Source organism: Cyprinus carpio, chromosome A22 (assembly GCF_018340385.1).
Source record: "Cyprinus carpio isolate SPL01 chromosome A22, ASM1834038v1, whole genome shotgun sequence".
NCBI classification, from domain to species: Eukaryota; Metazoa; Chordata; class Actinopteri; order Cypriniformes; family Cyprinidae; genus Cyprinus; species Cyprinus carpio.
The window spans coordinates 10,498,843-10,513,891 of NC_056593.1; the positions used below are offsets into that span (position 1 = coordinate 10,498,843).

At 38.4% G+C, this 15,049-nt stretch overlaps 1 protein-coding gene and 1 long non-coding RNA gene across 2 annotated transcripts; both read left to right on the forward strand.

The window, feature by feature from the left end:
- Window positions 1–2,144: 2,144 nt before the first annotated feature.
- LOC109045112 lies at window positions 2,145–2,714 on the forward strand. Its single transcript, XR_006153159.1, has 3 exons — window positions 2,145–2,271; window positions 2,362–2,433; window positions 2,655–2,714. It is a non-coding gene; the product is annotated as an uncharacterized LOC109045112 (long non-coding RNA).
- A 9,570-nt stretch (window positions 2,715–12,284) lies between these two features.
- On the forward strand, window positions 12,285–13,929 carry LOC109095517 (cathepsin G-like). Its single transcript, XM_042711860.1, has 5 exons — window positions 12,285–12,388; window positions 12,462–12,612; window positions 12,764–12,902; window positions 13,345–13,596; window positions 13,683–13,929. The coding sequence occupies exons 1-5, from the start codon at window positions 12,328–12,330 to the stop codon at window positions 13,839–13,841; spliced, it is 762 nt and encodes a 253-aa protein (XP_042567794.1). The 5' UTR covers window positions 12,285–12,327; the 3' UTR covers window positions 13,842–13,929.
- The last annotated feature ends 1,120 nt before the right edge of the window (window positions 13,930–15,049 follow it).

A 15,049-nucleotide genomic window follows, 5' to 3' on the forward strand; every position in this document is an offset into this window, starting at 1 on the left:
CTGTTAGGGTAGAGATGGGCAAACTCAGTCCTGGAGGGCTACTGTCCTGCAGAGTTTTGCTCCAACCCTAATTAAACAGACCTGAAGCTAATCAAGGTCTTCAGGATCACTAGAAGACTACAGGCAAGTGAGTTTGATCAGGGTTGGAGCAAAACTCTGCATGGCAGTGGCCGTCCAGGACCAAGTTTGCTCATCTCTGTGCTAGGGGTATGTAAACTTATGAGCATAACAGTATCTTTCTGTAGCTTCTGAGAATTAAATTAAAAAAAATATGGCCTGGAATGGTCCTGATAGTGCCATAAGAGTTGTAGAATATGTGTGTTGTGACTGTTGATTGAGAAAGCAGTAATCACTGTCCCGTCTCTCGAGTGTCCCATTGCAAGTGTATTCATTATTGTATTTGTCTTTTGGTTAGTATAATTTTTTTTATTGTTGTTTCTTTTCAAATTATTATTTCATTTTTTAAACAGTTTAATGATTTACTTGAAGTGTCTGTGTTTGCAAAATATTTTAAATATTTTTCTCAATCTAAATGATGTCAGGGTTCCTGTGGGTCCTTAAAATGTCTTAAATGTACTTGTATCAAATTTAAGGTCATAAAAAGTCTTAAATTGTACAAGAAAGTCTTAATTATGATTTCAGGAGGTCTTAAATTTGGGTACAGACCAGAATTGCGATACAGATTAATGTGACAGTTTTTGCTTTGTCATTACGGTAAATGGGGTGTAGATTTATGTGAAAATAAATAAATATTTAAAGCAGTTTAACATAATAACACAACATAACAAAATGTGAAAAAAATGAAAGGGTATGAAGGCTTTCTATAGGCACTGTATGCATAAGCGGTTCATTTAATAGCACTTACTATTCAATTATGTATATTATTAATATTAAGGAATTATGTATTTGTTTAATTTTATACACTTCATTATTGTCCTAACCAACTCCTAACCCTAAACATACCCATTGGCAACCTTCTTGAAATATTTAACCTAATTTATGTCAATATATTCTATATTCTGGTTTTAAATTCATTTTTCTTGGAAAGAAAGACTTGTGTCTGTGCAAGATTTCAGTTCATTAGCGCCAGCACAGCACTTCACGTCTGATGTGTGACCCACTCAAAGTGCAGTAAATGGTAAGACAATAGAAATCTGAACCATAAATCATGCTTTTTACAGTCATTTTACAGTTTAATAGTTTACCATAGACATTGCCCTACCCTGCTCATATGGTATTAATTTTATTTGTGCAGGCCTTAAAAAAAGGTCTTAAAAAGTCTTAAATTTGAGCTTAAAAATCCTGCAGCAACCCTGGTTGTTGCAGTCCTGCTGAGTTTAACAATATTTCAGACAGGACCACCTTGACAAGTTACTTAGTTACTTAGTTTATTAACACAATTTATCTTTGGCGGTATGGTTCCTTATGGGGGTTCTTGCTCCCAAATTAAGTTAACATACAAGAGCTTTAAAGACCCGTTCACACCAAACTATAAAGATATATCGTTTTAAAAATCGTTCTCAGTAGAGTCCACACCACAGCTATAATGATAAAGACACAGAGAAACAATATCGTTGGAATCACTTTTAGAATTTTTTTTTTTTCCAGCTGATGAATGATGAAAAACATTGACAGCCAATCAGAATCCTGCTATAACGAGCTTGAGAATTTAAAGCAGTGGACGAGCGTGCTCTTAGAATAAACAGATTATATCGTTCGCTGGTGTGGACTCTGTCGTTATCTTAATAGTTATCATTCTTTGTGTTAACGGGGCTTTAGTCTGACAGTTTCTGGAAGTTATTGTTATATTTTCATTTTTTATTATCTGTAACCCAAAGCTTGAATTAATTGTTGACATTTATATAGCAGTTTTCCAGGGATCCCCAACACAAACATGATAAAGCTATTCAGTAAAAAGCAAACAAGATCAGAAATGGTTAAGAGAGATCCTTTAAAATATTACTGATCTCTTTACAGTCTATTGGCATGTTTGTAACATTATGTAAAATATTAATTATTCTTCATAATTTATTTTAAATATAGTGTAATTTACAATGTAATAATTTAAAATGCAACTGAAAGTAATTCAAAATGTATCTGAAATCAATTAAATATGTAAACCAATGTAATTATCTTCACAGATTGGACTCCCATCCATACTGTTGCAGCACTGTAGCAGACAGCACACTATTCAGAACTGAGAATCAGTGCAGTTCCTCCTGTACAGAGCTGCACTGAATGAAGCAGAGCTGGCACAAACCTAGAACAATGGTAAGTAAGAGAATTATCAAATTCTTTAATGAATGACATAATTAATAAACTTTGATTAATAATATTAACATGTCCCATTGGTATGCCTAGAGAGTCAAGCCAGGTCCTGTCAGTGGGATGGTGGTCCTGTTTGCAAGAGAGGAAACTCGCTGAGTGGTTAAGGTAGGAGTAGAGTGTCTAATATTGATACATCATCTTTTCATATCTTGCTTTTATTCATAATGTTTAACATTCCTATTTGATTAGCCCTAGCAGAAAAAAGACAAAAACACAATCATATTGATTATGGCTCCATTCATTATGCATGCAACTTGTAATGACGGTGGAAATTATTTATTTTTCTTAATGGTCAATTTACACTATACCTTTGTTTTTCATCTCAGGAGAATGTTTACAGTGATGTCACCAGCGATCTGCCTTACCTATCAGTCCTCCAAGTGGCAGAAGTGTTATAAATATAGCAGTGTTATAAAAATATAGTAACACACCATTACACTGTCACAGTTATTAGTATATGTATTTTACATAACTATTAAAACTGTATCAAAGTTTCTCAAATTTAAGTGTGGATATTTACATGTTTACATTACACTGGTGAGCAAGAAACCATATTAAAGTTACATATATTTGCACTTACATAATATTTAATTTACATTTTATATTGTAGTCTGTACAAATAAAACCAAATGAATCCATCCCAAGTTTTTTGTGTAAGGTCAGATCTTTCTCTGGAAGACTGACTGAAAGGTGGACCATGAAGAGGAGGAACTTCATCGAAGGGCTGCAGAGACTGACACTGTCAAAATATATGTTAAATAAGTCAAGTCAAGTCAAGTCTGCTTTATTGTCAATTCTTCCACATGTACAGTACATACATACAGAGAATCGAAATTGCGTTACTCTCAGACCCCCGGTGCATACAGAAATGATAACACTAACAGTAGAGCCAAAAATCTAGATCAAATATAAAATAAAAGATAAAACTATACAATAAGGGAATGTAAAAAAGACATAATAGAAAAAAATAAAATAAAAATAAGGTTAAATAAAAGCAGCGCAAGGCACATGGCAGATAGAGTGCAAACCAGTGAACAAAACAGTGCAGATAAAAAGATTTTTAGTGCACAAAAAATAGCTTATTCAGTCTGATTAAAGTCACAAAGGGCTCAAGAGCAGTTATTTTATTTAAACTGACTGATGAGGTGGTAGAAATGACGTCAGTTCCATGGTGAATGAGGTAGTGAGCAGACCAATGCTGCACAAAGTGACTGGTGCATGTATGTTAGAGGGGGGGGGGGGGGGTGGTTTGAAGGACCTGGAGATGTGGGATCTGGGGTGGGGGGGGTGTTCATAGTTCAGTGGTGCCTGGGGCAGAAGAGGGACGGGGGGGCAAGTTCGGGAGCGAGTTCAGCTTCCTGACATCCTGATGGAATGAAGCTGTCTTCAGTCTGCTGGTCCTGGCCTGGAGACTCCGCAGTCTCCTCCCTGATGGCAGCGGACTGAAGAAGCTGTGTGACGGGTGAGTGGGATCACCTGCAATACAGAGGGATTTGCTAGTGAGACGGGTTCCATAAATGTCCTGGAGGGAGGGGAGAGAGACACCAATAATCTTCTCAGCCTCCTCTCACTATGCCGTTGCAGAGTCTTCCGGCAGGACGCGTTGCAGGCGCCATACCACACAGTGATGCAGCTCGTCAGAATGCTCTCGATGGTGGCCTCTGTAGAAGGTGTACATGATGGGGGGTGGGGGCTCTGGCTCTCCTCAGTTTGTGGAGGAAGTAGAGACGTTGCTGTGATTTCTTGGCCAGTGCTGCAGTGTTGTCGGTCCAGGAGAGGTCCTCTGTGATGTGCACACCCAGGAACTTGGTGCTGCTCACTCTCTCCACAGTTCGCACTGTTGAGGAGGTCAGAGGAACATGCTGAGTGTGCGCTCTCCTGAAGTCAACAACAATCTCCTTCGTCTTCTCCAACGTTCAGAGAGAGATTGTTGTCACTGCACCACCCGGCCAGGCGGCTCACCTCGCTCCTGTAGTTTGTCTCATCTCTGTTGCTAATGAGACCCACCACAGTCGTGTCATCCGCAAACTTAATGAAGAGGTTGGAGTTGTGTGACGGTGTGCAGTCGTGGGTCAGCAGAGTGAAGAGAAGGGGGCTCAGCACACATCCTTGGGGGGCCCCAGTGTTCAGTGTGATGGTGCTGGATGTGTTGCTGCTGACACGTACTGCCTGAGGTCTTCCAGTCAGAAAGTCCAACAGCCCGTTGCAACAGCGAAGTGTTGAGCCCCAGCTCGACCAGTTTGTGAATGAGGGGGGAATGTGTGAGGGATAATTGTGTTGAATGCTGAACTGAAGTCTATGAAACAGCATTCTGACGTATGAGTCTTTTTCTCTCGATGTGTGGTGAGTGCTGGAGGGGGAGGGTAGTTGAGATGGCATCATCGGTCGTCGACCGGTTTGGACCGATATGCAAACTGGAATGGGTCCAGGGAGGGGGGGGTGTGTGTGGTGCATGACTAGCCGTTCGAAGCACTTCATGAGGATGGGAGTAAGTGCAACAGGACAGCCTGACTAAGTGAGATGTAGAAAAAGTCTCTGAAGACATCAGTGAGTTTTGCTGCCCGGAGCTTTGCGTGCATTGATCCTGCTGAAGGATCTCCTCACGCTGTCCGGGGTCAGCATCATCACCTGGTCACTGGGAGGAGGTGGAGTCTTCTGTGCAGTGGTGCTGTTTGTTTGTGCCTCAAAGCGAGCATAGAAGGTGTTCAGCTCGTTCAGCAGAGAGATGTTGCTGTCACAGGTCCACTGTGGGGGACTTGTAGTCCGTAATGGTTGTATCCCCTGCCACAGGCTCCGAGTGTCTCTGCTGTCGCTGAATTGATGGGCTAATCCTCCTGGAGTACTGTCTCTAGCCTCTCTGATGCTGCTGCGGGATAGGTTGGCCCTGGCTGTTCTCAGGCCCCCCTCATCTCCAGCTCTGAATGGAGCATTCCGCGTCTTCAGGGAGTCTGTAGACTTCCCCTGCCATCCACGGCTTCTGGTTGGCCCGGACAGTGATGTTTTTTTTGACTGTTACATCCTCAATACACTTGGTGATGTAGGCAGTGGACATTGTACGAGTACTCCTGGAGGTCAGTGGTGTTATTGTAAGTGGCAGCCCGCTTAAACATATTCCAGTCAGTTGTATCAAGCAGTCTTGAAGAGCGTCAGACGACCCTTCTGGCCACACTTGAATCTGTTTCTGAACTGGTTTGGCGACTTTTAACGAGCGGGTCTGTATGCAGGCATTAGCATGACAGTGATGTGGTCCGAGGCACCAAGGTGGGGGAGGGGGAAGCTTTGTAAGCTCCTCTCTGTGTGGTGTAAACAAAGTCTAAAATGTTGTACCTCTTGTTGGAAAGTTAATGTGTTGGTGTATTTTTGGAAACACACTCTTTAAGTGAGCATGGTTGAAATCCCCAGCTATGAGAAAAGCATCAGGGTGTGCTGCTGTCTGCTGCTCACTTACTGATGAAAAGTAAGTTTTTAGTTAGTACATCGTTCCTGTTGCTGTTGGTGTTGTTCAGGGGAATGTAAACCGAAATGAGCAGTATGGCAGCATATTCCCTAGGCAGATAGAACGGCCGGCACTTAATAATCATAAACTCCACCAGGGGTGAGTGTGTTTGCAGATCACAACAGCTTCGCGGCACCACTGTCATTGATGTAAACACAAAGCCCGCCGCCGCGGCATGTAACGTGTGCGACGCAAAAAGTGAAAATAAATATAACATTTTCTTTCTCTGTCACAAACAATACAATATCAATATTTACCATTGCATTGCTTGTTATTCCAACTTCTCTCCTCGTTGTAGCTGTCCTTGCTCTGAACACATGAACCATGTGGAATGCAGGTTCAATAACTCTCCAAAAGGCCATTAAATAGTTCTACATCTCAAATCTAGATTGGATGAGACATGTTTTCAGAAAATACACACCAAACAATGTAAAAAATTTGTTTGCCTACACTGAACCTGAAGGATACTTTAAAAATGTATAATGTATTGACATACAAGTGAAAAAAAAAAAAGGGAAGTCTGTAAAAAGATTTTAGCTGCGGTTTTAGCTTATTCTCCCTCGTGTCATTCTAAACCGTTATAAATTTCTTATGTGGGGTCTATCTAAATAGCTGACTGACGGTAACATTATTTACAACATTACTGTATGCCAGTGAAGAAAGCAAGCCATATGGGTTTACAACGACATTATGTTGAGTATATGATGACAGCTTTATTTTTATTTTTGGGTGAATCATCTATTAACACGAATTGCCTTGATCCACGGAAGAGGTTTTTAAACAAACGGGCAAACACAGCGACAAAAAAATAAAATAAATAAAAAATAAGAATAATGACAAGTAAAAAATTCACAATAGGCCTACATTGTTCTCGGTAATATAGTAATAAGGGTTTAGATCTTACCTAGTGTAGATTCGCATGCTGTTGTCATTCTTGAAGAGGCACCTGCAGACTAGTATCAGAAGTGATGTTGAAATCCTTACATCTAATGTTACTAATCTGAATCCACTTATTTCGAGTTTCTTCATCCAGGGGAGAAGTGTGAAAAACCTTTGAGGAGCCTCACAAAACGGGACACAGCAATAGTTGTGTAAACCACTCACAGATGTTTGTGGAACTCTTCATTAAATAATTATATTACTGTGGTATACTTAATATGTTGTATTATAGCAAAATGTATAAATATTATTTCATAATCATCGTTTATTGACAAAAGTTTGCGGCTGGTAATGCACTCACACTACGGCAGAATACAGACAGGAACCTTTAATTCGCCCTCAGATTTCACAGGAAATACGTAGTCTATTGCCTGTTTCTGCAGACCAACTGCCCCCTAGTGGTCTGGAGCATTTCCGTTGTGTTGTGAGAATTTCGTTTTGTTGTGGCTTAATGTCATTGTGTTGTGGCTTAATGTATTTGTGTTGTGGCTTAATGTCGTTGTGTTGTGAGCTTATTTTTGCTATTTTAATGTCGTTGTGTTGTGCACTGACAACCCTTATGAGCATTGTATCTGGGGAGGACAGGGTTTGAGAAATAATATTTTAAATTTGGACTGCAGTACCCATTTCAAATGCTAGCTGTTAATATTGCATAAAGCAACTCATGAGAACGTAACCCAGATAGCACAGCTATGTCTGCAAGATGTCTGTTAAATATTGCTTAATCTGGAAAGCATCTGCTGTGTACAAACATCTTATAGACGTCTTTAAGATGTCAGTTTTACAAACATTCTAACTGATAAACATCTTAGACATCTTCTAAATGTCTATTTTACATCTGATAGGAAACGTCCTATAGATGTACTGCAGATGAGCAAACACTCTAAAAAATACATCTTGCAGATGTAAATGCAGACATCAAATAGACATCTCCGTGATATACGTATGCTATCAGGGAATATTATGCCATGGCCACCAGATTTTATCGAGGTAACAACATCCTTATGTCATAGCCATGCAATATGGTTGTGGCCTCAAGATCCTATGTTGATACTATGTTTGTCAGTCTTACTTCAAAATAAGATGTTAATAATCACAGGTGGCTGTGGACATTCAGATTTGTTTATGCATAAACTCATGGTCATGATGTTGTTTGCTTAACAAGAAGTCGTAGTGGCAAGAAAAAGATGTTGTTCCCTCAGCATTGGATCTTGAGGCCACGTTTTATTACCTGGTTCTTACGATATGTTTCGACCACAATAAACCTGAAGGTCAACACAAGTGAAGCAAACAAAACACATCCTTTCCCAGTCACCATAACATTCAAGAGAATGAGGAACATGTATTTGGTGGCTTCAAGCTGCAAGCCATTTACATCATACATATTGGAAACTTCTAGCAAGACCACAAACTTTGCACCTTTAGTATCTTTGCTTTCTAATCTAAACCCCTAACACAGGACAGTTGTGGCCATCAGCTCAGATGTGGTTTTAGAAGAATTACTATGAAGTTTTAATAGACCTAACTTAAACATTGTGAAACTGCTCTGCTTTTGCAACACAAACCATCTTTAATTGGGACAGAATCATAAAGAAAATAAAGAAAAAAATATATATTGAGTAAAATAAAATATAATTGTGAATTTTACAGCATTTTGTGTAAGAATTAAGAATTGCTAGAACGATTTACTTTTTAAATACATTATGAAAACTGATCTAGATATCTTTTATTCAATACAAGTGAATTTTACTTGATAGCAATTGATATTGTTGATTACCACAAAAAATTAATGTCCACTTGTCCCCCCATTTCTTAATAAAATAAAATAAAATAAAAATCTAGGATACAATAAAATGTACACAGTGTACAATTACAATGAAAATCAATGGGGCCAGCCCATGAATGTTAAAATACTCACTGATTTGCTAGTATAACCACAAGATGTGAACAACGTATGTTTATACATTTTTATGTAGAAAAAATAACTTACTAACCTTTCCTATGTAAAGTTGTATCCAACTTTCTAACCTTTCCATGAAAATGCCATAAACCCTAAAATGGCTCTACAAATGGTGGTTTAAACCAATCCATGGCTCAAATAGTAAACAAGTTTTAACATAATAAGTAAAGCAACAGATTTCTGCTTTTAAAATCTACAAAAATTGACACATTCACTTTCATTGTAAGTGCCACAATGTAACATAGATTTTTTTCCTTTCCAAAGGAAACGAGGAACAATTTAAAAGATATTTTGTGGCAATTAACATTATACAAAAAAATGCTGTTGATTTATCTGAACTACTATAAATGATTCAGAGTTTATAAGAGATTAAACAGTAATTTGGAGCCATTTCCACATTTTATGCAGACATATGTTCAGATAGATATCTCCACCACCCTTTAAAGTATATTTAGTGTTTTTTTCCAGTGAGTGCTCACTGATTGTCTTCATGATGACCATCATCTCTCTGCTCCTGCTGGCCTCTCTGCTGCCACACCTGACCTTCACTGGTGAGATTGATAGACTAAATTGCCTCTTATCTCTTAAAAATCTCTTCATATCTTTTAACGTTACAGAAACACAAAAATATCATACAAACACGCCAAAATTAAACCTAAAATTCATTATAGTAACACAGCTTTTGACAATAAGTGCTTTATGGATTAAACGAGAAGAAAGACCACGTTCCCTTCACTTAAACAGGTAATATCCCTCAGACATATCCATACAATGTTGATTCGATGTTTTTATATATGTTGTAGGTTTGTGTATAAATACATATGTTTTAAATAATACATTTACAAATTATTTTGGGGGATATAACTTACTCTGCAATTCACCTGAGAAACCCAGTGTTACCATTCATTATGCTATAGGCCCTGAGAAGACTAGAAACAATTCCAATTGTTTATGTTTATATACCTTGAGGTGTTTGATGTGTCCCTGTTAGCTTAGCTATCAGTCTCCCTAGGTTTATGACCCCTCTGCAGCATTCCTTTGAACAAGTGACAACTGTTAGTCATATCCCCTACCTTAAACAAAAATAAGGAAAGCCCTTCGTTCCTCATACAGATAGCTTAACACCTCTGTATGTACTTGCATTTACCTTCTGCCTCTCTCTCTCTGGTGTTCCCACAAGTGTGCCAGTATGTCACAGACATCCAGCCCTGCCAGCTCACCAGGACCACCTGGAAACCCAGCAGAGCACTGTGACGGACATCCTTCAGCCCAAAGCAGCCTAAGGGGCGTATGAGTTTCACAGAACAGGGAGTACGTCACATCTCTAGCCAGAAGTGTGAGAGTACAAGACACGTTATTGCAGCAAGAACGCTTGTCATTTGGCAATGCATTCTAGATGACCATATGACAGGTATTGAGGATGGAGAAGAGCACACTTACGATAGAACCACTCGTTCATGTAATCTTACCTATATGTTATCTTAATGTTTAGTATCTATGAATTGGTCTTCTAAAGGTCTAAACGAGAGTATATATTATATGTTGGTACATAAACAATATATTAGTGTTCTAAGAATCTTTAGTAATTTTGCATCAACACCCAATCAAGTTCCATATGCAAATTACGATGCTCTCAGACAAAGGGTCTTAAAACTCCCCAGTATTTCCAACCTCCCATCTGGAATTTAGCCTTTCTCATTGCACAAGCCCATCCTGAGAGGCGTGAATCTTCTCAGAACTTAAAAGGCTCACACATAGTTCCGCCCAGTTCTTCTGCTGGGTCTTCTGCTAAATCTTCTGATTGCTGCCTGTGTGGAAAGCCTGAGCCAGTTCGGGCGTGTCTGGTGGGTGGGGGACTCCAACACATAGCCTGCCAGTCAGCGGTTCTGTTAGATTCTGAGAAGATGAGGATGTGAGCTAGAACGCTTCTGCAACCCTTAAGTCTGCACCGGGCTTCAGCCTTGTCTTTACATTCACCAATGATCCATGGATCTCAGCTGACGTCTCTCTCAGCTCTTCATTATCTTCATCTGGGAGAAAACTCTCCCGACCACCACAGAGTCAGAATAACATCTTTTTGGAGTTCATCACTCTTCAAACCTGGAAGAAGGTGATCGCGACTCCTATACCACCAAACCTCCAAACCATCAAGACTTGCATCCGGAGACTCGTTCCAGGCCAAGGCAATGCAAGTATCGTACAATTAACTAAACGAAACAGAGGTTTAGTATAAGCTGTATACCCCGTTTTAAAATGGCGCTGATGATTTTACTCAGGTGGTTAGAGGGATACTCCACCCCAAAATGAAAATCACTTTCCCCCATGTAGTTCCAAACCTGTAAAAGCTCCGTTCGTCTTCGGAACACAATTTAAGATATTTTGGATGAAAACCGGGAGGCTTGTGACTGTCCCATAGACTGCCAAGTAAATACCAATGTCAAGGTCCATAAAAGGTATGAAAGTCATCGTCAGAATACTCCATCTGCCATCAGATGTGCAATCTGGGTTATATAGCGACGGGAACACTTTTTTATTTTATAGCTTCATTCTCTGGTTTTTCCTGATGGTTTCATCCATCAAGCCTCATTTGCCCTTTCCCATGTATGAGTGATTGTTTGCTTGTTCGTTTGTTAGACTAGTTTGTTTTAGTGTTTAGTTAATAAAACTCTTGTGCACAAATTACACAAGTTTCTGATTCTGCCTTGCAAATTAATGTCCCTTTACGATTTTGATTCTTGCTACATGCACTAATGCATTATTATGCTACTGTAAGAAGGTTGTTTTCTGTGGCCCCGAAAATATCCTTTCTTAGAGTTTATATGAAATTACACTAAATGTTAGCTGGACGAACAGATTAGTTGATGGCAATTTAATACAGCTACAGTTACTACTGGCAGCTCATATAAATAATTGTAATGAATCATAATCAATTGTAATTATTTATATAAATTTCCCTTTTGAGCTAATTTGCTACAACACTGCTGCCCCAAATATGCAAATAAGAATGTTAACCTGGGGTTTAGGAATGTTCAGTGTGAAACTCCAGCTTATGAACCCAGAATTAATTGTTAACCCCAAGCAAATTGTGAGAAGTGTTAAATGTGAAACAAGAAAACCCAGGATTTAATTTCCCTGTGGTTTAGAGTGGCCCAGAGTGAACATTTTTAAATAAACAAGTGAGTGAGTAAATAAATAAATATTAGAAGAATGGCTCATCTCCTGCCTTTATAATGTCTCTTTGATAGCTGCAAATCTTTTAATATCTTTTAAGTCAAATTATGAATATAGTTTATACATGAATAAATTGTTAAATGTTTGGTGTTCATGAAAAGCCAATTTTGATGAACTTGACATTTTCTCATCGCCTTCTATTTTATCTGTGAGTTTTAAGGTACAAAGCACATTTTCATTGTTATTTTTCATGCTCATAGTACATGCTTAATTTTGAATTCTAAAATTTGAGACCACAAGGATTAACAAGAACAATGCTTGCTCATGCCACAAGATTTTTTTTTTTTTAAAGTGCAAGCAGCTCAATGTCTCCGCCCACATTTAAAGTATATTTATACAGTGTTTTGTCAGTGAGAGCTCACTGATTGTCTTCATGATGACCATCATCTCTCTGCTCCTGCTGGCCTCTCTGCTGCCACACCTGACCTTCACTGGTGAGACTGACCGAAGTGCTGAATTGATTAATCTGCTGAAAATTAGAACTAAACAGCACTCTCTTGTTCTCAGCTCATGTGGATGTGGGTATAGTGAACGGCAGGGAAGCAAAACCCCACTCCAGACCTTACATGGTTTCTATTCAGTTAAATGGGCAACACATCTGCGGTGGATTCCTCATTTCTGATCAGTGGGTCTTGACTGCTGCACATTGCTGGAACAGGTAAAAGTTTTGATTACTTTTAACTGAAACATTAAGTTAAAATCACTTTTGACGGACAAAACACCTGCAGTGCAACAATACAACGTTTCATATGTCATAAATGAGCATCATGACTTCATAAATAAATTTTTCCAATATACTCTTTCAACAGACATGTGAATCTGATGGTTGTTGTTGGTGCTCATGACTTAAGCAATAGTGAGATTTTGGATCACATCAGCGTTAGGAACTACATCCCGCATCCAGACTACATAATCTGTAATTTGCAGAATGACATCATGCTTTTGATGGTAACCAACTGTGCTCATACTACTTGTTTTAACAATATCTGGTCAGGAAACAGATTGTGAATAACATTCAATGACATTAGTATGACTTTCTTTTGAAATTTCTTGCTAAAAAAAATAAATAAAAGGGACTTACTTTCTAACCTATGAAAAATAACAAGTGCCTCTTTGAGTCTATTTCCTACATTATTTATTAATTTATTTATTGCCCATTGTAGCAACAAAATAGCCAAAACCTCAGAAAATAAAAAAAACATAATTGGGAAATTTCAAAAATTTTCAAAAGTGCAGGAAATATACTTTAAGAGGCACATGAAAACATTTTTAATTCACTTTGGCCTTCGGGGCTTCTGTCCTAACCACAAGTACAGCAGTAAAAATCAACTGAAATTCAGCCTTAAAAAATATTATGTTTATTATTGATGGTTGTGCTTTTGAATTACAGCTATATAAAAAAGTCAGACTAAACAACAATGTTGGACTGATATCATTGCCAAAGAACAACAAAGACGTCAGTGTGGATACTCTCTGTAGTGTTGCGGGCTGGGGAAGACTGTGGACTACTGGCTCACCGAGCGATCGTCTAATGGAGGCAAATGTGACTACACTAAATCACGAAGAGTGTCAACGTAAATGGGAACTCAGCTACTCGGCCTTACAGATGATCTGTGCATATGGCAGTGGTGGATCCTGCAAAGTATGTACACAAAAACGATTCACAGACTTTATGATAATATATGAACTGATTTTACTAGTGATGTGCTGATCTGTGTTTCTTAACAGGGAGATTCAGGAGGTCCTTTGGTTTGTGGAGACACTGCAGTTGGTGTCACATCTTTTGGAAGTTATAAACTCTGCAATTCACCTGAGCAACCTAATGTGTATACTAAAATTTCAGCATATCTTCCATGGATCCACCAAAACATTAGAAAAGTTAAGTAACTTCAAAACAAAAAAAGGAAGAAATGTTTTTTTCTTGAATTCTTTCATGAACCTTCTTTCAATAAACGTATCACATGGTAAACATCAATCAGTCTTAGTGTCCTCATTGTCACCACAGATAATTACAATATTACACACGTGCAAAGTCATTTCACATTAGTTCACTTGGTTGGCATCTTAGTTACACTTGGTTACACTCAATTTCCAGTCAACATCAAAAAGGTATGGAATCAAAAAGGTATCATAAATTGTGCTGTTTTTAACTCAAAAATGTAAAATATAAAAAAATCAGACAGATTAAAAATTATGACGGCGTTTAAGTGCCACGTTAAAAAAATAAATAAATATCATTCTAAGATTACGTGATTATTGTCGTAATTTTTCGAGAATAAAATCGAAATTACGAGAATAAAGTCGAAATATTTTGAGAATAAAGTCGTAATGTTTCGAGAATTTAAATTGTAGAAATTAAAGTTATAATATTTTGAGAGCCTTTATTGCGCATGCAAATGGCCCGGATTGAGAGCACCGGGAGAAGTTGCCAGGCCACCGGAATTTATTTTAATATTGTTGCGTCCGCATCATCTTACTGGGATGAGGAAGAGTCAATTTTAAGGACTCGCGGAAACGGCTTAATATCAAGAATATGATATTCATTAACAGACTGAACAGGAACAACTTTTTATCTTCATCAGCTCACACACCCAATCGACAATGGGGGGGGGGGGGGGGGGGTGGGGGGCGTGTAGCTCTCTTATTTAAACCTTTTTTAATACACTTCAAATATATGTGGGATTAGCAGAAATCAAATCATACCATATGCCATACTCACGGGGACAGTATGCTTGGAAATAATATTTCATGTCTTCCATTGCTTTCGTTATTTGTAGTGCGCCAGCCACCCAATAGCAATGAGCTTTGTGCTTTTGTCTCAGCTTTCAAAATCAGTTTATAGCGAAACACAAATTATGTGTCTTACAATAATGTTTTTCAAGCTCTTAAATGATCAGATTGCTTTATTTACGTGTACCAATTCATTGAATTATAATGTTTTCTTTCTGAAAATTCCAAATTTGTGAAAATTCCACCACCTAAGTTACTCTGCAAAAACGTCTGTGGCGTCCAAACTTTTATTCCTCACATGTAGCCTATTTAGCCACCCAGTAATTGTTGCTTTTAATATAACACAGCTCAGCTTTCTGTCAGTT

Coding starts and splice junctions, on each gene's coding strand:
- LOC109095517 (XM_042711860.1), top strand. CDS start 12,328: ATGATGACCATCATCTCTCTGCTCCTGCTGGCCTCTCTGCTGCCACAC. Junction 12,903..13,344: donor ATGACATCATGCTTTTGATG/GTAACCAACTGT, acceptor TTTGAATTACAG/CTATATAAAAAAGTCAGACT. Junction 13,597..13,682: donor GCAGTGGTGGATCCTGCAAA/GTATGTACACAA, acceptor GTTTCTTAACAG/GGAGATTCAGGAGGTCCTTT.